This window comes from Megalobrama amblycephala, linkage group LG14, assembly GCF_018812025.1.
Source record: "Megalobrama amblycephala isolate DHTTF-2021 linkage group LG14, ASM1881202v1, whole genome shotgun sequence".
Lineage (NCBI taxonomy): Eukaryota > Metazoa > Chordata > Actinopteri > Cypriniformes > Xenocyprididae > Megalobrama > Megalobrama amblycephala.
The window spans coordinates 51,517,849-51,539,855 of NC_063057.1; the positions used below are offsets into that span (position 1 = coordinate 51,517,849).

Genomic DNA, 22,007 nt, shown 5'->3' on the forward strand with positions numbered 1-22,007 from the left:
GGATGACTAGACACGCGTTTACATTGGCTTAACATGTAAATCAGACGCCCCAGATGCGTTCGGTGTGAACGCAGCATAAGGGGAAGGTGTAGGGAGGGTTTTTATTCTCCCAATAAAGCAGCACCCATTTAATAATTATAATAATCAGTTTAATCATTTACACTCTATGATATTTTTGCATCCTGTTAATGTACAAAAATACTGAGATGCAAATAGTATCTGCCAAAATAAAGTATACATAGCATCTATTTAGCCTACTCTTATTGCAAAGAACTGATACTTTTACATGGTTTAAATAGAAGCTATTGCTATTTTCACCTAGTGTAAATAGCATCAAAGTCCCTTTAAGACAAGTCATTTCACTCGGCAGCCATCTTTGAAACGCCTCTTGGGCATCCTGGGCATCATGCAATCTCTTTGAATGGGCAAACATCAAATTCTCCAAAACTGTTCGCCAACCTTGCGATTAAATTTCATATTTGAAATCGCCAATGAATTCTAACAACAACCGGCTCATAAATTTAGTTTCTAAACGCTCGAATCATGACAAAAAACTGTATTTTTCAGGCTGGATCAAGCTAATGCGCATGCGCAGACCTAAATGCGCGTCTCTTCTGAGGCGCGCGTCTGACTGAAACCGGTGATTCTAACGGCCTCTGAAGTGACGCGATGACTTTAGCAGTCGTGATTGGCTCTTATTTAGAAGGCGGGACTTATTCCGCCATATTGCGCGTTACACTTTCTCCCATTCAAAACAATACGAGTGACACGTCTTGTGTTATTCTATAGTCTTTGATAGCATATAGCTAAGAAAATGCTGCTATTGTCACTTAGTGTAAATGGAATATATTGCTATTTTCACTTAGTGTAAATAGCATCTATCACTATTTGCACAGTGTAAAATCGCATCTATTTCTATTTGCACATATTGTTAATAGCATCTATCGCTAAGAAAATATGCTATTTTTACTTAGTGTAAATAGCATCTATTGCTATTTGCACACTGCAAATAGGCGCTGCCATAAATAAATAAACTGGATTTGCACTGGCTCCTAAAACATGTTGGTCACAAACTAGGAACCATTGTCACCGGTTGCTCAGAAGTGACATGATTTTTAAAATGTCAAAAATCAGCAATGAAACGGTATTGGTACATAGATCTTTTCTTTTTCTGCTCTTTTTTCTTTTGTGGCGGTTAGCAAACAGTGTTGCAATACCTTCTGGATTGGAGTGTGGATCGCCTGTGACCGAATGTAAGCACCGAACCGCGACGTCTGTATCGTGATGGTTCAGGACGAATACATGTACTGTTGTCACCCCTATCCTGAATCAATGTCTGTCTATCTAAATGGTTTGGTACAATTACTTCCCAGAACCGTTCCACACAACATGACGGTGTTTAATCGTTTCGGCAGTGCACACTGAGGTGCAAGCAATTTATAACATAAGAAAAAAGAGCCACAGCGGCTTCCCAGATTGCAGCAACTTAGATTTTTATTGCAGATATTTTGTCTCAATTGCCCAGGAAGTGACAACTTTTTCTCTTGAAGATATGGGGTGCAAACGCTGCTTTATTCGCAAAGGTTTTATGCAATATTCAAATTCTGTGCATAAGTAAAATTCGCAAATTTGGATGGAAACAGCTACTGACCCTTCTGTTACTTTGAAAAAATACATTTTACTCTCAAAATTCTGAGTAACAGTCATAAACAAAGACAGTGTGGTAGGTTTATGTGTAGGCATGTTACGTAGTAACTCAGTTACGGAATCGGGAACACTTCCCATAACACCTGATGTACTCGCTACATCATAAGAAGAATGGCATATATGCTAATATTAGTCTCTCTCTGTTTATCCCGAGGTTTGCCACAGCCTGCCAGATCCAGGCCGTATCCAGATGAGATGAAGGACCTGAAGGAACTAAATTGACCCTTCGCAAAGACCCATCCCCCTTAGTTACTGTTGCTTTGTCCGACAAGCCGTGGCGCTGTCACGCCACACGCAGTGAAAAATACATCGCAGAGTAAAGAGGATACTGACAACACGTCGACAGTCAAGACAGAGCAGGTTACTTATGATATTAAACAAAGTCCCAGCTTTCAAACTGTGTAGTTTTTTAAGAAATTCAAACAATAAAAACCGTTTTGTGGCTCTTTAATGTGTCGTGACCATGGTCGTGACAGATTGCTGTAGCGCCTCAGCTCAAGAGGCTCGTAAACCAATCATCTCTTCCTACTAGTCCATTTATAGCATCAAATAAACACGAATGAACATGAGAATGAATGTTGTTACAAATGCGGAAAGACGTCAATATACACAATTTTTTCAAGTTTAACTCCACCGAGGTTAATCTTCTAACTCCTGACTGCTTTGTCGGACAAAATGGCGGATTCGGCGTTCTGATTGGTTAGATCGCTGATTGGTTAAAGGTATTCGTTTCGTTTCGGTTTTTTTTTTACCTCCAGTAGGAAAGGTTTCATTTAAGTGGTCCCTAAAGTAATAAGTGATTCAATCAAAAACCAACTTTAATAAACTTAATAAACGTAATAATTTTCCTATTTTCCCTGTGAAGCTGCTTTGAAACAACATGTATTGTGAAAAGCGCTATATAAATGAAGAAGACTTGACTTACATCACTGTTCGGCTCTCAAGTCAGTGGAAAACTGAACGAAAAAAAAAAAAAGAATAAAAGTGACCTCAAGCATCAATAAAGTGCTAAAATCATCATGGGTTGCTGCTGCAAATCCTGCCGCAGTTATCTCCTCTTGCCCTTGCTTTCACTGTTTGCTCAGCTGGCAAAATCAATATCGGAAAGCAACTCAAGAGTGCCTGCAATCATAACCTGACCAAAACTGGGACCTTCACCAAAGAAAATAAGCCATCAATGGAAGTTAAACTTCCTCAGAAATCATTTTAATATACCATATTTGCTCAACAACCTACAAGCTTCTCTTTATTGGAAGAAATGATCAATACTGCATGTTAAGCAATATCCTAGTCCTATTGACTTGTGACTGGCCTAACAAGAGAGTGTTATTGTGATGCCCTCCATGCTAACGTACACATCAACACGCATCAATGACGAGGCTGGTGTTGTCCGAAAGAATCCAGTGACACGTCCCCAGTGAGTAACAGCTAGCCAAACAAACCATGTGAACTGTCTATCGGAAATGGTTACAATCTGTGTTAAATCCAAATCAGTCAAGTAGAATAAAGGGACAGTCAGCTGTTGAAAGCATTTCCTCTGTGCAGTAAAAATGACTTTTAAAACTGACCTTTAATGCAGTAGGCGTCAGTCGTTGACAGGAAGTATAGAGCAAAAAAACTAAGAGTCAGTAATGGTTTATCACAATTACCATGAAAGTAATTCGAAATTCATTCAAAGTAAGAATTAAGCATAATTTTCCTGCTATTTTAAGCTGAGTGCACGGAAATGCCAGGACCGCTGCATTCACTCGGAAATGGCAGCCCGTTATAGCGAACAACGTGAAAGTGTTGGGTTAGATGTCAGTAAGACCTCTGAAGTTCCTGGCTGTGCTAAAGTTTCTTCCTCTTTCATGCTCTGGGTCTTTTCATGGCTTGCTGTTAAAAATCTAGCCATATACACCTACGAAAAAAAACTAAATGTGAAGCAACTGCCTTCAGAAATGTCAGTTTATATATAGAAGCAGGTATATTTTCATGCTATTTTTTTAGTAATGACATAATAAGGTGGATGTATTAAACTGTCTTTAATTCTTACTGTCAAAGATTCTCTTGCTGTCACGGAATTGTGATATATCATAGTTTCTCTGTGTCTTAAATAAGACTGAATACTTTTTCTGTAATTATAATAAAACTGCTTGTTTTCAAAAACAGAAAATTGACATATTACATTAATTAACCATGAAGTTTCAAGAACTGTTTGTTTTTCAATAAAAACAATAGTTTTGGAGAAGAAGTAGGGGGTTATCCTTCAACATTTGCTGAGGCTCCTAGTGGGCATTGGCCTAGCAAATATTGGTCATGCAATAGCTTTGCGTGAAGAACAAAGTTCAAAATTTCAATTGGTCATTAACTGAAAATCCTTGATACTTATGAAGTATAAACGATTCATTTTGATTTGTTTAATGAATCAGTTTGATTAATTTCACTAAACCTGCATCTGTATTATTAGTTTACTAGATATGTTTATTATTAATTTATTTGTTCTTATTGACTTATTTAAAGTCCGCTGTTATATTTTTAGCAGTGGTATTTAAATAATATGCAGTGCTTCAGCTTTCACACAGTAAAACCTTTTCAGAAATGTTGATTCTTTAAAAACTTCCTTTTTATAGGACAGTCACAACAACACGCATGCAGATGACGTTGTGAATGCTGTGCTGCGTCTTATTCTGTTCTTTTAGTTTCCCACCACAACCATTGCATTTTTTTTTTTAGATGATTAAAACACATTTTGAGACTCCAGAGTTCTGTTCCAATCTGAACATGTCTTGTGCAAACACAGTCATTCTACACAGCAAAATCCCCAGAGTTAAACCAACTCTGCTCTGATTACATATGGTCCCTCTCTATATAGTGTTAAAGTAACACTGAAGTAGAGTTAAAGTTAATGAGATAATTAAGTGATTAATTAAGTTATGATTGAACATTAGTGATGAACACCTGCTGTTAACAAGCAGAATCACTGAAGAGAAACATAACTACAAATGACTTCTAGCCACAGCCTTAGATGAAATCAACTGAAGATAAAATACATTAAATTAAACAACTCCACAAACAGCATATTACGTCATTAACTTTAACTCTGCTTCAGTGTTATTTTAACTGTATGTAGAGAGGGACCATATGTTCTCTGAGCAGAGCTGATTTAACTTTGGGATTTTGCTGTGTAAGAAAGTTTAAAATAATAGAAGTTTAAAGAGGACATATCATGAAAATCTGACTTTTCCCCGTGTTTAAGTGCAATAATCGGGTCCCTGGTGCATCTATATCAACCTATAAAATGTGGAAAAGGACAACCCAGTAACTTTGTTTTGGCAAGCCTTTCTCTGCAAGTGTGTGGGGGAAAAAAAAAGCCGCTCAGATTGTGCTCCCTTTGTGATGTAGGAAGGGGAACTTATTATAACATTACCTCCCCTTAATCTGCACGTTTCCACCCACTGTGCCGTCATTTTGTTTTCGCAAGCGAAAACGGTGTACCAGTTCTAAGGCCATGGCCAAAAGTTTGAGCAAACCATGATAACTATCCCATTGTTGGCTACATAGATGAGCACAGAGCACTATTTAGTGTCTTGTTAGCTTGGATAGCCTGCAAGTTGACCCTGGCAAGCTCAATTGACCTCTCGCAAAGACCCGAACCCCTTAGTTACTGTTGCTTTGTCCAACAAGCCATGGTGCTGTCATGTCACACGCAGTGAAAAATACATAGTGGACCAAAGAGGACACTGACAACACGTCGACAGATAAGACAGGTTATTTATGATGTTAAACAATGTCCCAGCTTTCAAGTTGTGTGTTTTTTTTTTTTTTTTTAAAGAAATTCGAACAATAAAAAACATTCTGTGGCTCTTTAATGTGTCGTGACAGATTGCTGTAGCACCTCAGCTCAAGCGGCTTGTGAACCGATCATCTCTTCCTACTAGTTAATTTATAGCATCAAATAAACATGAATGAACATGAGAAGGAATGTTGTTTAAAATGCGTAAAGATGTAAATACACACCATTTTTCAAGTCCACAGAGGTTAATCTTCTAACTCTTGACTGCTCTGTCGGACAAAATGGCGGATTCGGCGTTATGATTGGTTAGAACGCTTGTCAATCAAACTCCCGGTGAAGGGTTAATTGCTAAAAAAGGAGCGTTTCTGTCTGAGCAATATTTTGTAAAAAAATATTAGACCATTCACAGCATTTGATAGCAATCATAAACATAAGCCTGGTGTGTATGGCTCTGTTTGGCAAACAGGTATGCTTTGTACAGTGGGCGTCCATATGGGTTTTGCACAAAAGATTAACATGACGACACATGCTTGTCGATGAGTTGAATCAACTTCACAGCAACTACATAAATTTATCCACTAACCATTCAGAAATGTCCAGATGCATTCTAAAAGTTGTAACTTCATCCTGAGTCTCTCCATCAGTGTCCGACTCCGGTTTGAACAATGTAAGGCTGAACACCATTACTGACAATTGTCATTTTGGCTGCGTGAGATTCTCCAGCTTTGTTTTTGTTGTTGAGCAACCTATTAAAGCTCTGCCCTTTTTTGGAAAGGGAGCCGGGAGCAGCAGCTCATTTGCATTTAAAGGGACAAACACAAAAACAACATGTTTTTGCTCACACCCAAATAGGGGCAAATTTGTCAAGCTATAATAAATGATATGTGGGGTATTTCGAGCTGAAACTTCACAGACACATTCTGGGGACACCAGAGACTTATATTACATCTTGTGAAAAGAGGCATTATAGGTCCCCTTTAAAACAAAGTAGCAATGGTTTCACAGACAGGGCAGCATAACTTGTATATGCCATTGATTGAACAAAGACTGTTGAGGGTCTCTTTTACCTGATAAGTGTCCCAAAGGCGAATGGTGCAGCGTAGAGGAAGTTCTCTCATAAGTAGGTTGTTCATCCAGCGGAAGGCAAACTGCAAATACTCCACCTCATACTGCTGCATATGGCGATGTACCATCTCTGTTCAGGACAAAAACAGCACAGTCAATCACCCTATTCATCTATCACAAACAATTAAAGCATCATTATATTCTCTTCAGTAAAATTGAGCCCAAACAATAAATGACAGACACTCGACGGACACTTATTCTCCTCGCCGCTTTCCCACTCATAGACAGCAGACAGTTCATGGATGACAGCCTGCCGGGCGTAAGACATAACACCCTAATAAAGCCATAAAGAATTTCTCCGTCCATGCCATCATGTGCTCGACGCTGTCATGTAAGCATGAAGTAATTACTCAGCTGTCAGCGCAATGTCTGAGCGTGTTATGTTTGAGAGGAAACAGCAGCTTTATTTATGGCCGTCTCTTTAATCAACACGGACGCGCTACTGATGGGTAGAGTTTGTAACATGCATGACTGCGTGTCCCTGCAGAAATATAGGCATCTTCATTCGCCTCCTGACAAAGATGCCAATCTTTGGCCATCACATTTATGATAGGTTTTAGTTGAGGGTTGTGGGTGATATACTGAATATTCACAATATATAATTATATAATATAACTGTATAATAATATAGTCTTTAGTGTCACACAATCCTTCAGAAATCATTCTAATATGCTGATTTGCTACTCAAGAACCATTTAATGTTGGAAAATGTGCCTGATTCAGGATTCTTTCACGAATAGAATGTCCTTTATCCATAAAGTCTCCTCCTATAATGCTTGATGAGTTTGGAGAACACTTGGCAAGAGATTAGATAGCATTCATTCATACAGAATCTCTCCAGATCCTTCTAATTCCAAGGTCCATGTTGGTGCTTCTCCTCTTTAGTTCACCCCACTCATTTTCTATAGGGTTCAGGTCAGGGGATAGGGATGGCCATGGCAGAACCTTAATTTTGTGCTCACTGACCCATTTTTGTGCTGATTTTGAGGTTTGTTTTGAATCATTAGAAGATGATGGAAGATCCAGCCACGGCCCATTATAAGATTTCTAGCAGAAGTGGCCAGGTTTTGTTTTATTATCTGTTGGTATTTGATAGAATCCATGATGCCATGTATCTGAACAAGATGTCCAGGACCTCTGGCAGAATAATAGGTGCACAATTTCAAAGATGCAGCAGTATATTTAACTGTAGGCATTGGGTACTTTTTTTTATCCCTGTGTGCACCAAACCCAGCTTGTGGGTTTTCACTTTCACTTTCAATCTTTTGCTGCACATCAGAACTATATTCTTTAGTAGGGCTCGACAATAAGGACTGCCCGATGGCCCGGGGCCAGTGTGAATGACGCTCGGGACAGTACACGCAACGGTCACTTGCCCAATCGGGCCAGTGCGATATATATCGTCTATGATATCGTAATTATTGTTTTGGAGATCTGAAATTATCGAATATGTCCCTCACTTTACAAAAAACAAACAAAACCACACTCATTGAGCGCACGCATGCAGTATGTGACGTAGTCTAGTAGGTTAGACTAGTGCGCGTGCATATTTAGAGTGTACACTTTCACTGCGTGATTTAGTCTACTAAAATGCCTTTCGAATGCCCCAGAATTCAAGATCAGTATATCTTTTACATTTATATGATTTAATATAGTTAATCAATATTACACAAAGAGTCCCATTTTTCTCCAAATATCAGCATGATTACAAATGTGATCTTGATTTTATACAGAGTACAGTTTAATGAACAAGAACCTAATATCAAGTGACTTACATTTTATACGCCAAATCGCCTGTTTCGCTCTATTTTGCCAACGGAAATATTTCCAAAAGTCCTCAGCATTGTTTTGCATCTCTGAGCAACACTTCCTGAATGAATCAGCCATTTGAATGAATCGGTTGAATCTCAATGACTTGCTCATTAACAGGGACTTGCTGCCACCTACTGGCGGGTTTAATTTTACGTTTAAAGTGTCTTTTCATTTTTTAAATAATTTAAAATAACAGTATTTAACGTTTTATATTTTCAACATTTCAAAACATTATTTATGCATCAGTAAATTCTCTTGACTGATTAACTTTAATAAAGTTTAATCTATAGTTAAATAGTAGGCCTACATTAGATTACAGTTTCTTTACTTGAAAAAAAACTTGAAAAGCACCGTTTGATACATTTATATATTTGTTCTGTTGTATTCATTTATGCTATTGATTATTTGTTCCTTTTACTAGTCTAACAATTAAATTTAAGTGAGTTAATCTAATAGCTTTTGGTGCCATAACCTTATTTATTAAGGTTACATGTATCAAAAACAACAAAAACAATAACTAGGCTCATTTAATAGGCCCATTTTCTTTTCTTTTAGTTTATTAATTTTTTTTGTTGTGGGGCAAGTGAAAATTTTGTCAGTGCAAGTAAAAATTTGAACCACTAGCCCGACCGGGCCAGTAGAAAAAATCCTTAGCGTTGAGCCCTGATTAGTTTTACCAATTGCAATGGATGATTAAAGGTGCCATCGAATGAAAAACAATTTACCTCGGCATAGATGAATAACAAGAGTTCAGTACATGGAAATAACATACAGTGAGTCTCAAACACCATTGTTTCCTCCTTCTTATGTAAATATCATTTGTTTAAAAGACCTCCGAAAAACAGGCGATAACACTGACTGTTACGTGACAGTCAGGATCATTAATATGTACGCCCCCAATATTTGCATATGCCAGCCCATGTTCAAGGCATTACACAAGGGCAGAATGTCTGGATGTGCACAGCTGAATCATCAGACTAGGTAAGCAAGCAAGGACAATAGCGAAAAATGGCAGATGGATCGATAATAACTGAAATGATCCATGATGATATGATATTTTTAGTGATATTTTTAAATTGTCTTTCTAAATGTTTCGTTAGCATGTTGCTAATGTACTGTTAAATGTGGTTGAAGTTACCATCGTTTCTTACTGTATTCACGGAGACAAGAGCCGTCGCTATTTTCATTTTTAAACATTTGCAGTCTGTATAATGCATAAACACAACTTTCTAAATAACAATTATTTATAAATCTCTCCAACAGTGTGTAATGTTAGCTTTAGCCCGTTAGCCACAGAGCATAGCCTCAAACTCATTCAGAATCAAATGTAAACATCCAAATAAATACTATACTCATAGGAATCGATGCATGCATGCAGCATGAATGCCGAACACTTTGTAAAGATCCATTTTGAGGGTTATATTAGCTATGTGAACTTTGTTTATGCTGGTTAAGGCAGTCGAGAGCTTGGGGGTGGGGAAGCGCGAGATTTAAAGGGGCCGCGCACTGAATCAGTGCATATATAATTATGGCTCAAAATAGGCAGTTAAAAAAATTAATAAAAAAAGGGGTCTATGGGGTATTTTGAGCTGTAACTTCACAGACACGTTCAGGGGACACCTTAGACTTGTATTAAACTGGTTCTAGGGCACCTTTGGCCTTTGTGTTGCCTCATATTTACTGTAAAAAAGGAAGTCATGGATGGAAAATATCATGTTCCCAGTCACCCCAGTGTGCTAAAAAAGTAAACATTAATGGGAATATACCTCAGAGTTATTTTATAAAAACTGCATTTTACTGCTTGTAATAAACACTTGGATCTCTAAGCTACTATGGTTCTTTGCTTAAAATGATGGTTCCTCTGAAAAGGGTGAGAAAAAAAAAAAATCATTTTAAAGTAAATGCAGTGTAAATATAGAGTAAATACATAAATAGAGATATGTCATATAGAAAATGTCATCATATATTTATATATCAAGCCCTATTGCAAGCACGCACACCCACCCATGTCAAAGATCAGCTTCTGTCAAACCTCACACTTGCATTGACAGTGTCATTCTCACATCCACCTCTCCTGAATAAACAACTCATACTCATTAACACTGAATAAATCTCATTGCCAAGAAACGGAAGCGTTAGATTGACGAAACAAGCACACCAATTTTGCTTATTAGCACTGAAAATCAAAATCATCCACTTTTTAAACTAATTAAAGGGTCAGAGACAGATAAAGATGTCTAAGATAATGAAAACAAAACAAAAAACATCATTTCCTAAGTTCTGTCTATTTCGAGAGTCTATGCATTCATGGTGTTAATAATGCATTTAAAAACATTTAAAATCAAAAGTGTGAAGACACAGTGAATTTAAAATTTTGATTAATGATCAGTTAAATGTAGGGTTGTCAACGAATTATATATCACAATTAAATTGCACATAACATTATACACAAATTAATAATAATAAAAAGAGGTCTAAGCCATTAACCATAAATATTCACATCCCATACCAAATAAAAACTTGCAGGTAACTTTGGGGAGAATAAAATTTCAGGTAGTCTAAACCCTACAAATAAAATGTAAGATATGTAAGAATAAGCAGCTTTATTATCAGAATAAGGATGTTCAGCAAGCAGAATGCATTTGCTTGCAGAACTCTTTCCACCTTCAATGCAGCAAAAGGCATGCAGGTTCTGAGGGGGATGGGGAACAGGCAGAGGTCAGAGTTCGCAGAAAGACAAGTGAGCTGTTTGCCACGATTCTGCTGAGCAATGGACTTATACTCGACTTCCGCCCTCGCCCATCTATCCCATAATTACATCTGCACTGACCCTCTGTCTCGCCCTCGCCGCATTTCCAGCCAAAACCTGCTCAGACACCAAGAGAAAGAGGGGGTCTACAGCGCCCACCTTCACATGTACATGAGCCAAACAGGCAGAACCAGGGATCCAGGGATATTATTCTTAACAAAAACTAAAATTAAAAGGTCATATATATTCAGATTATATAACACTAACTATATATAAAAAAGTTAAATCAGAACAGGAACAACATAAGGATTGTATATGACAACAGAATGTGATTTTTTTTCGCCAACTATCCCTTTACTTTGTTCTAGGCCACCTTTTCACGCATTTATAGTTCGGTCTCTGAATATGTATGGATTACTTATTCACTGTTTCACTTTGAATGCAAATTGAATTTGAACACATGTCTGGAGATGTGACAGTAGCCACCGTCATTGCGCTGTCACTCTCCCAAGATTGTAAAGATGACATTTATCATGATGGCAGAAAACTACTTCCTGTGCTTGTTTATAAGCTACAAGTCAGGTGCCTCGAGTCCAGACCAGTGTTAAGAGTTTCATGTGCACTGCTTTTAATCTGAAATAATTTCACTTCCACATCTTCAGTTAAAAGGTATGATTCATGCAAAGTAAATGGTAAATAGGCAAGTATAATGCACGCATTTATCAGGGACCAAAGGGGCTTTTGCACAGGAGGAACCTTTTCATAGTTCCTAGAACTATTGGCTGAAGTACCAGGATTTTGTCATGTTCGCACCGCAGGCACTAGGAATAATTTATTTCTAGGAATTCCTTTTGGGGGAACTAAATTAGCTTCTACTTCAGAGTAGGGTCTAAACCAGCACTGTAGGAACTATCAGTGACGTAAGTGTACATTGATTGGTCAAACGCATGTCAAACACCGGCACCCGGCATTTTTAAAAAGCTGCATAAACATATTTACTTCATGAAACAGAAAACAGCGATAACAGCATTTACCTGCTGTCTGCAGGGTTGTGTTCTTCTCTCCACCTTGATACTAATGCTGCGTTCACACCAAACGCGAATAGAGCGTCAAATTCGCGTCTACCGCGTCTAGTTTGCCGCTTGAACATTTTGAATGCATTCGCGCGTCTAGAGCGAAATAGACGCGCGTAAAAAACAAGCGTTTGAAGCGAAATTGACGCGCGTCCGAGGCGAAATCCGCTTCTTGTGGGAGGGGCAAGTGCTAGGCGGTTGTCTGTTTGCAAGATGGCTGATGTTGATCGTGCGTTCATCGAGAGAGCTACCGCTTTGTATTTGCTCTGGAGAGCAGAACAGCGGCGTAGAGGTCAGCGTCGCGGGAAGGCTGCGGGTCGATAAACGTGTACGTGACTCAAAAGTGAAATGTGTATTTACAACTTACCAGGTAGCCCAATCTCCTCACCGACACTCTTCCAAGCGAGGTCCTTTTTATTCCTGTCTGAAGTATGAACTTGTGTCATAAATCTCTGGGTGACTGCTCACTGATAATATCAGTCGTTCCTCCATTTTGAATGAGTGACTCCGGGCGGGCCTGCCGCCACAGCAGCAAGCAGGCTCCTGATTGGTTAACGCGGCGCGAATTTACGCCAAAGTTCAAATTTTTCAACTCGGGCGTCAGACACGAATTCGCGTCAAACGCTAAATGCACAAAAAGCACCATTCGCGCGAAACGCTCAATTCGCGTCATTTGCGCGAACTAGACGCGCGAATGAGGCGAATTCGCGTCTTCCGCGCTGCGCTAAACGCCTCATTCGCACCGCGAGACCTCCAGACGCGCGTAAACGCGTCTTTACATTGACTTAACATTGAAATCATTTGCGCCAGACGCTCTATTCGCGTTTGGTGTGAACACAGCATAAAAGTTGTTATAGGAGATTTAGTCTCTTAGCCCCAATTTTTGCTCTTTCAGTCATGTAAATTAAGCGTTTACATTACATCTCCGTTATCATGAAACCCACAACACACAACAAACACCGCTCCGATCACGGTGTCTTCCATCCACCGTTTTTAGCGTTTGTAAACACCGCTGTCGACCGCTTCAGAGTTCCTATTCCCGGTGCGAATGCAACCAGGAACATGGCCCGGGGCAGAAATTGGTTCCTGGAGGTCTATCCTATACCCCTTTTCCACCAAGGCAGTTTGAGTGCTGGTTTGGAGCTAGAGCCTAGTTTCAAATCAGTTCTTTGTCTTTCGACACACAAAGCACCAGCTCCGAACCAGGAAAAGTGGTTCGTAAGTAGCACCAAAACATTGCTGGGCTAGAAGTAAGAACCGCTTGCATCAGGGGTTTGGGGTGGGGTTACCGTGACCAACAAGAAACTTGTGACCGCCATTTTTGAAATAGCAGCTAATCGAGCTAATAACAGCTCGACTGTAATCTCTGTCTATATACAAATTACGGCGAGCCGTGTTTGGATGCCGATGTAGGTTCGCAAAGCCATGAGCATCAACAGTAGTGAAACATCAGCGGTTGTTGATAGAAGGCTTGCTCGAGATGCAGCGGAGCAGCACAGACCGATTCGGCGGGTGCCGCGGATCCGTGGGAGCGTTTGTAGAGCATATGACTCCTCGTGCTTTTGGATCGTTCTCGCGAAGCTTTGATGTCATGCGCCGATTGCTCTGCGAGAAACCGATGCATCTCAAACGAGCCTGGTGTGTTTGTGTTTGGCGCTGCGGCGCTAGCTTTGCTGTGAAATATGAGACGTATACAGTGACCTAAGACCTGCCTCTGTACTGGCTCTCTAGCGCGTGGAAAGGCAAACTGGTTCTTAGAAGGCTCGTCAGTTGAACCCACTCCGAACTGGCAGTAGCCCTAGCTCTGAACTAGCACCCGGCTCGTGCTGGTGGAAAGGGGGTACTAGTGGCTAGTTCCAAGAACTATTCGGAGCAAAAGCCCCTCAAGGCAGCAAACAAAAAACAACCCTTTCTTTCTTTCTTTCTTTACGGTGGTCCAAATGATTCATTCCCCCTTTATATGAACATGATAGATCTGGTTTTCGGATTACAGTGTGATCAGCAGAAATCAAGGTCTATATGACATTTTCAATTCTGTTCAGGGCCCGTATTTATCATGATTCTCAAAGTGCCATTTTAGTCTTAAGTGCTGAGAATGCATGAAATTTACTTCTACTTTCAAACTTAAGTATAAAAGCAAGTTATAAAACTTCTTAAAGCTAATAATCACTCTTACTCTCCCAGTTATTTAAGACAGCTCGAGAGGTCTCTCAAGTGGTTAGGAGTTGCCAGTAGGGGCTTGTGATGGCACGGAGGAGACAGAGACTTGCGGAAATCTTTCAGGGGAGCAAGAATGTTTTTGAAATGTTTGACGACGAGCAGACTAGTTAATCATATGTTGGGCTGAACTTGTTCGACTAATTCAGCAAGCAGTAGTGCTTGTTCTTCCTGCTAGTTCGGTTTTCTTTTGGAATCCATGGTGGCTGATTATATCATAAAATGGTACGGTCAGGTCAGTTAACAGCACTGGTTTAAAAGTGTTCGTGAATCATCTCTAAGACTGACACTTAAGATTTAGTCCTACACTTCACTTAGGCTGTGTCCGAAATCGCCCCCTATACCCTTAAATAGGGCACAACCATTTGTAGTGGTGTCCGAAACCATAGTGGACGATGTTGAGTGCAGTCATTCAATCCCACAATGCACCACAATAACAAGTGTACAGCCGATGCATGCTCAACGGCTTGAGAATACCCATAATGCACGCTGAGAGTCGCGCGCTGAAAGAATTCCCGCGTCTCGCCAGGAGATGGAGCCCGCAGCTGAATCAATCATCCATTCATTTTCCAAATTGTGTTGGTCCAACATAGTATACATTCCTTTTTAAACTGATCATTAAATCGTTTAATTAAGGTTTGTACATGCTAGTTTCCATGGCAGAGTTCAACATAAATATTCATTACTACTGGAGCTGCCAGTTTGCTACATTTCAAATTATTATTATACGATAAGCACAAACTATGCGAAAATGGCAGCCCTTCCAGCGCACTTAGTATCTGAATTCACTCACTTGTTTCATTCACTCCTTCAAGTGGATTATATTAGTGAAGTAATGTAGGGAATAGTGAATGAGGGTATAGGGGGCGATTTCGACACAGCATCTAATTACGACTGAGATGCTTGATAACTAACCTTTAAGCGCAGCTTTGAGCCAAGAATTTGTTTACTCTTAAGTCAATTCTAAGCAGTGTTCTTGTGAGTAATTCTCAGAGGCTTGATAAATACGAGCCCTGGGCCACTTACATGTGAAAATAAGTTGGATATGCATTTATTTTTATTTTTTTTTTTTTTTTTTAATTCATGCAATTTTTGAGTCAATCTAACTTAAAATTTGCCTTAATTGCGCTGCTGACTTCCCATGAAGAGGAGAAGGACAATACAAAATGGGGCCTGAGCTCAAGAATCTATGAATCAGCTTATGTAAATATTTAATTTATAAAAAAATATATAAATTTATATAAAATATATAATTTAATCATGTAGTAATTTATAACAATATAAATGCAATATTTACATTTAATATTAATATTAATATATATATATATATATATATATATATATATATATATATATATATATATATATATATATATTTTTTTTTTTTTTTTTTTTAAGTTAATGAATTAAAATAAACTAAATTTCAATTTATTTAAAAAAAAATATATATATTTTTTTCGAGTGCATTGAGTGTTTACTTATTTAAAATGGACATGCCAGGGTAAGTCTGTTATAGGGCTGTCAAACGATTAATCACGATTAATCGCATACAAAATAAAAGTTTGAGTTTGCCTAATATATGTGGGTGTACTGTGTGTAATTATTATGTATATATACATACAAACACATTCATGTATATATTTGAGAAATATTTACAAATATATGTATTTATTTATATTTTTATATAATTTATATTATATATAAATAAAAATATTTTGTACATAAATAATATTTCTCTTAAATATATACATTAATTTGTGTGTATTTATATATACATAATAATTACACACAGTACACCCACATATATTATGCAAATTCAAACTTTTATTTTGTATACGATTAATCGCGATTAACCATTTGACAGCCCTAGTCTGTTTAGAAGTGTTTCTGGACCATATTTGAAAGTTATAATAGCAAGGAAAAAAGAAAAAAAATCTGAATTAGGCAATTCGATTTACAGTTCAGCGCAAGATACTTTCATGTTCAGCAGTGTAAAAGATTGAAAAAGCTGCCAAGAGAAATCAAAGAAATTAAAAGGATAGTTCAACCAATAATGAAAACTCATTGTTTCTCACCTTCTCATGCTTCAAAACCTGCATGACTTGCTTTCTTCTGTGGAACATAAAAGCAGATATTTTGACAAACGTGTCCTTATTATGGAAGTCAATGGTCACCAAAACGGTTTTATTCATCAAAAAACGTTTATATTTCACAGAAGAAAGTAAGTCATACAGTCTTGAAACAACATGGGGCTGAATAAATAATGAGAGGATTTTCCTCTTTTGGGTGAACTTTAAGATCCCTTTAAGATGTCCAAACGGAGAAATGACAACAGAAAGAAAATCAAAGAGCTTTGTTTTATACCAGCTGAGGTTTTTCTGTTAGGGTCAGAAGAGGAAATGTGATGCTCAAAGGCACGTTTGTAAAGAACCCCCCCCCAAAAGAAAAAGCGACATCAAATGTCATTCAGGTTATCAGCAGTTTGTTTTTTCTCATCATTTTCTAAGGAGTCTCAGTACTGCTTCACCTGAAATGTTAATGCGTGCTTTATAACCTTATATGATTTGTGTGGAAAAAGCCCACATTGTGTCCTCATTTACATAAATAAATTCACCTTGAGCAATTTGCATGCTGATGAACCTCAATGTATTCATACAAAACAGACGAGATAAGAGGAAACAGTGTTCACGTTCTGGGGCGCTTCTGACGAACAGAATTGTTTTAGCGTTAAACAACTCTTATGGGCTATCGTCTAATATGACTGCTAATTGCTACAAGCCCTCGAAAGAAGTGAAAGCGTACAGTGACTATAGTGTGTTTGGTTTCCTAATGAGAGTGGATTGTGAGAGTGAACTAAACATGAAGCCAGAGATAGAGAAAGAGAGAGAAAGGAGGAGAGATTTCTTGCATATTCAACAGTTGTATATAAATAAAAATAAAAAAAATGTATACATTTTCACAAAATATGAAAATCTAATTTACATATATAAATTATGCATAATATTAACCTGTCAAACATGATACAATTCATACTATGCACTGGGAGGGCGATTTTATTATTATTATTTTTTTTTAATCTATGTTTTATCTACGTTTTCTGCTAATCAAGGCTGTATTTATTATTATAAAACAACTGTTTTTTATTTTAATATTTCAAAATAGAAAAAAAAAAAAAAAAATCTATTTTTAAAATGTTATTTATTCCTGTGATGCAATCATTACTCCAGTAACATTTCAACATCAGCATATTAGAATGATTTCTGAGGATCATGTGACACTTCCAGCTTTGCCATCACAGGAATAAATTACATTTTAAAATATATTAAAACAATTTTAAATTGTAATATTTTAAAATATTCCTATTTTTACTGTACTTTTGATCAAATAAATGCAGCATCGGTGAGCATAACAGACTTCTTTCAAAAACATTTAAAACATTTATTTTTACATTATTCCAGATTTTTATACCAGTAATGTATAAATATTCTGTCTGGTTTGGTAGGGTGTTGCTAGGTGGTTGCTAGGTTGTTCTGGATGGTTGCTAGGTGGTTGCTTATTGGTTTAGACAAAAGAGCCATCCCCAAATCAAGATTTCACCATTCTTTCATATTTCTGTTATGAACAAAATTGTGAGACTGTGCTATTACTTTTATTAGACTTATGTTTTTTTTGGCAGTCGAAAAACATCCAAGACAGAGAATCCCAAAAACTTATATTAAAAGGATATGGGAAATCAAACACAATATGGTCAGGCCAGCTCCAGCATCATGGCAAATCTAGTTTAGATTGTTTCTGACCACAGTGATCCGACTCAATCAAACCTATCATATAACATACTGTATGGGAAAGACGTGTAAGTAAAGTCGTCCTCAAAGAGTAATGGAGACATTTTATATATATATATATATATATATATATATATATATATATATATATATATATATATATATATATATATATATATATATGCTCTTCTCTTTTCATGTACTCTTTGTCTTCTCCATATAAGGCAACTTCCTGCCTATTCTCTGTCCTCATTTATCTAACGGTCTGATCAGTGTTTCAATTGTGAGCATATTCTTATTTCCAAGCCAGTTTAAAGACATTGAAAAATGAAAGTGCTGCTACAGAACAATGAAACTTCAGCTGATCGGGATGTTGGACATGGTCATTGATCATGGAACTCATGCATGGGTAACATCAGAATAAAGCCCACAATGAAACTTATGCTGCCAAGATACCATCCGACTCTCAAGTCAAGTCATCTTTATTTATATAGTGCTTATATAGCATTCCAAAGCAGTAAAAAACAAGAAAATTATGATCAATGATGCAAACTTCACCAAACACCAAACCAGGTCTAAAAAGACAATAGTCAGCTGAGGTCAATTCAGTGTTGATTCAGTTCAGTTCAATAACTTTGTAAAGTTCATTAATTATGAAATGAGTTCAATTAATCTATAAGCTGCTCTACAGAAGACAATCGTTATTCACTTTGAGTCAGTTCAATGTTGATTCGCTTCAGTTCAATAACAGTGTCGATGTTGCAAAATTAATCAATTATAAAAACGCAGTTGATACAGGCATAAAGTCCTGTACTGTACTGTAAAGACTATCCTGTAAAGCATAATTTATTTGAGGTTTTGAGATGTGTAAATCTTAATAGTTTGTTCAAATTTCTGCCTTTTTTTTGTTTACTTTTTACCTAGGGCTGCCCCCTAATAGTCGACGAGAAAAGGCGAAGTCAACCAATATTGTATTAGTTGCTTATCTGCAGGAAAAAAATCCACAGGAAGTGGTGAAGTCATGCAGTCTGTGATGGACAGATCATTAAAGGTGCAATATGTAATATTTTCTGTCCGCTAGAGGTCGCTAGAGGCCTATTCAAAACAAAGGCGTAGCTTGATGACACCAAGTTTGAGAGCAGAATCTTGGAACATGTGGTCTTCACCTCAACGGCCGGTGGAAAAGAATTGAGACAGGACTCGGGAAGAAATCATGTTCATAAATGCAATTATTAACGTTACTGTAGTATGAAGCAGAGCAGGACCGAGTGTTGTGGGAGCTGAACGAGGCCGCTGGAGCAATTGCGCAACACACGCCTCACGAGCAGCAGAACTTTTATTATGACACAGTCGCCGGCGCCGCTTCCGCTTTTCCAGTCATGAGTATGAGGTAACTCAGCTCTGTTTATCATATTAGATACATTTGAGTGTGCTGAAAATGTAAAAACGTTACTCTGTCCGTTCGCTCGGCAGCTGCTGTGAGACACTGTTACACACTGCAGTAAAATAGATCGATTTTAGAATGTCATATTAAATGCTGGATGGCTTGTGTTAATAAACGGCATGCAATTCATTTTAAAACGTATTGCATGATGGAGAAAATGCTGTATTACTGTTACTAAAAATAAAGCTGCATCTGATTATGCTATGTTAGCTACTTCACAAAATAGTGTTTTTCTCTGAGGCATGGTAAAGCATGGTACTCGCAAAAAAAAAAAAAAAAAAAAAAAAAATCAAGAAAATTAGATTTAAACATTAAGACTAAACGTGTTGAGCTATATAAACAACAATTAGTTTTCTGTCTATAAATATATCAAAACAGTTGTTCCCTTAGCTATTAAAACATGTAAATATTTAAGCGTCTTTGGTGTTTCCATGGTTTCTACAAAATAAAACCAGAAACCGAGGGTAACGCAGGTTTGACGCCATTGACAGACGACTCCTCACACGTCCTGGAGCCTTGGTTAAAATTGCAATTTTCTCACGATTTACAAATAGTTGGAAACATTTGGGATATTGTAAGTACTCAAGTGAACAAAATATATAACACTGGCCTAGTGGTTTTTGGATATTTTACTGCAAAATTCTTACATATTGCACCATTAACAGCTGGTCTATGTGGTAATTACAGTACATCCAAACGCGCGCCTATAATTCATCGACCTCAAATATGGCTTATCATCTGAAACATGTAAGTAGTAGCAATTTGCTTTAATGTTAACCTAGAAAAATGTGGGCTATTAATAGTGACAGCTAATATGGAGGCACTGGTGCGATCACTTGAACTTAAAATACTCTGTCATTTTTGGTCATACAGATAAGAGTAATACATATTTTGAATATGTGAAAAGTCTATTTTTATTCGTGTGCACTCACAATAACAACAAAACATTGTGCTTTTGTAAAATAATGAAAGCAAACAGGGTGTGCTTTCTGCCATCTCTTGAGTGCACCGAAGAAAAAGAACCAAACCTCCATATAAACTTGCCTCAGCTCACAGACATGAAAAAATATATCTATATTTGCGAAATGTCCACTTTTAAAATAACCAATTCAAACGAAAAACAAATATTTTCAGGTTATGTCACATGTATGAAATGTGCATATTGGCGCGGTCACTACTGCGGAGATGACGTGTCAGCATCGTCAACTTCATCACTGAAAATACAGAAAACACTAGTTTATCAATTAATTATTAAAATGTTAAAGCAATCTCCTTGCTGTTTTTCCCCAATGCATTCATAATCATTACTGTCAGTGCGCTGTGGCAAGCTTTATGCATGTGCTTGAACGCTGATTAGGCTATTTTGACATTAGAGGCTCTTAATTATGATTTATATGGTTTATTAATAAATGTGCGATTAGTCAACTAATCACTTAAAATGAACGACTACAAGTCGACCAGAAAAATTTTTAGTCAAGGGCAGCCCTAAGGGCCATACACACAATATAAATAAACAATACACACACAAATATGAATAAAAAATAAAAATAAAATAAAATAAAATAAATGCATACATTTATTTTAAAAAGTCAATTAGGACAAGGTGTGAATATAATAATTAATGATATATTATTCCATTTCTAACAAACCCCTAGGCATTTCTTGGTAATCATTATGATGGCAAGAGCTGTGGGTTCAAGGTGTTTCACCACAGCATGTAATTATGAGAACAGGAAGTGGAAATGGCCATATCTTGAAGGTGGTTACGGTATTAAAAATCCTATAAAAAGCGCTTGCAGCTCTTTTGAAAAGCAGGCAGAAAATTAAAGCCTAGGATCACTCTACGGTGAGGAAATTGGCAGGCCGCTTAGGGCCTGGTGGAGACGGAAATGTAAAAGAAATCAGTGTAGCTGTTTGAAAGCTTGATCTGTCACAATGACTTCACAGAACCAGTGATTTTATTTTCTGATTCAGAGAAAGAGACAGTGAACCGAGTTCGAAATACAGCGAGAAATAAAGAGGTCTTCATTGTAAAATTCAACGTTGCACTACAGGCAAAAGCTTGACAAAGATGAACCATGACAAAATGCATGGGGTTATGCATGAAAGTGCATCTGCATGCACGTCATACAGCCAAAGGACACAAAAAGACCTCGCACACATCAGACATACTGGTGTTATAATGTCAGGTTTTCAGTCCGCAGTGTTGTTCACAGTGGAAAGGCTTCCTTGCACTTTAGCTTACCTGACAGCAAGGCGCAGTGCAAAGTCCACGAGTGAAGTTTCCATGACAATAAAACCGAAGGTCTTTCTATAGCGC

At 37.6% G+C, this 22,007-nt stretch overlaps 1 protein-coding gene across 3 annotated transcripts in view; it reads right to left on the bottom strand.

Moving 5' to 3' along the window:
• The window catches only part of tbc1d22a (TBC1 domain family, member 22a), a 191,858-nt gene that overhangs the window by 51,132 nt on the left and 118,719 nt on the right, over nt 1-22,007 (bottom strand). For all 3 annotated transcript variants that reach the window (XM_048154976.1, XM_048154978.1, XM_048154977.1), the window contains one exon: nt 6,550-6,677. In XM_048154976.1, coding sequence (XP_048010933.1) covers nt 6,550-6,677 — 128 coding nt within the window. The remainder of the gene's footprint in view (nt 1-6,549; nt 6,678-22,007) is intronic.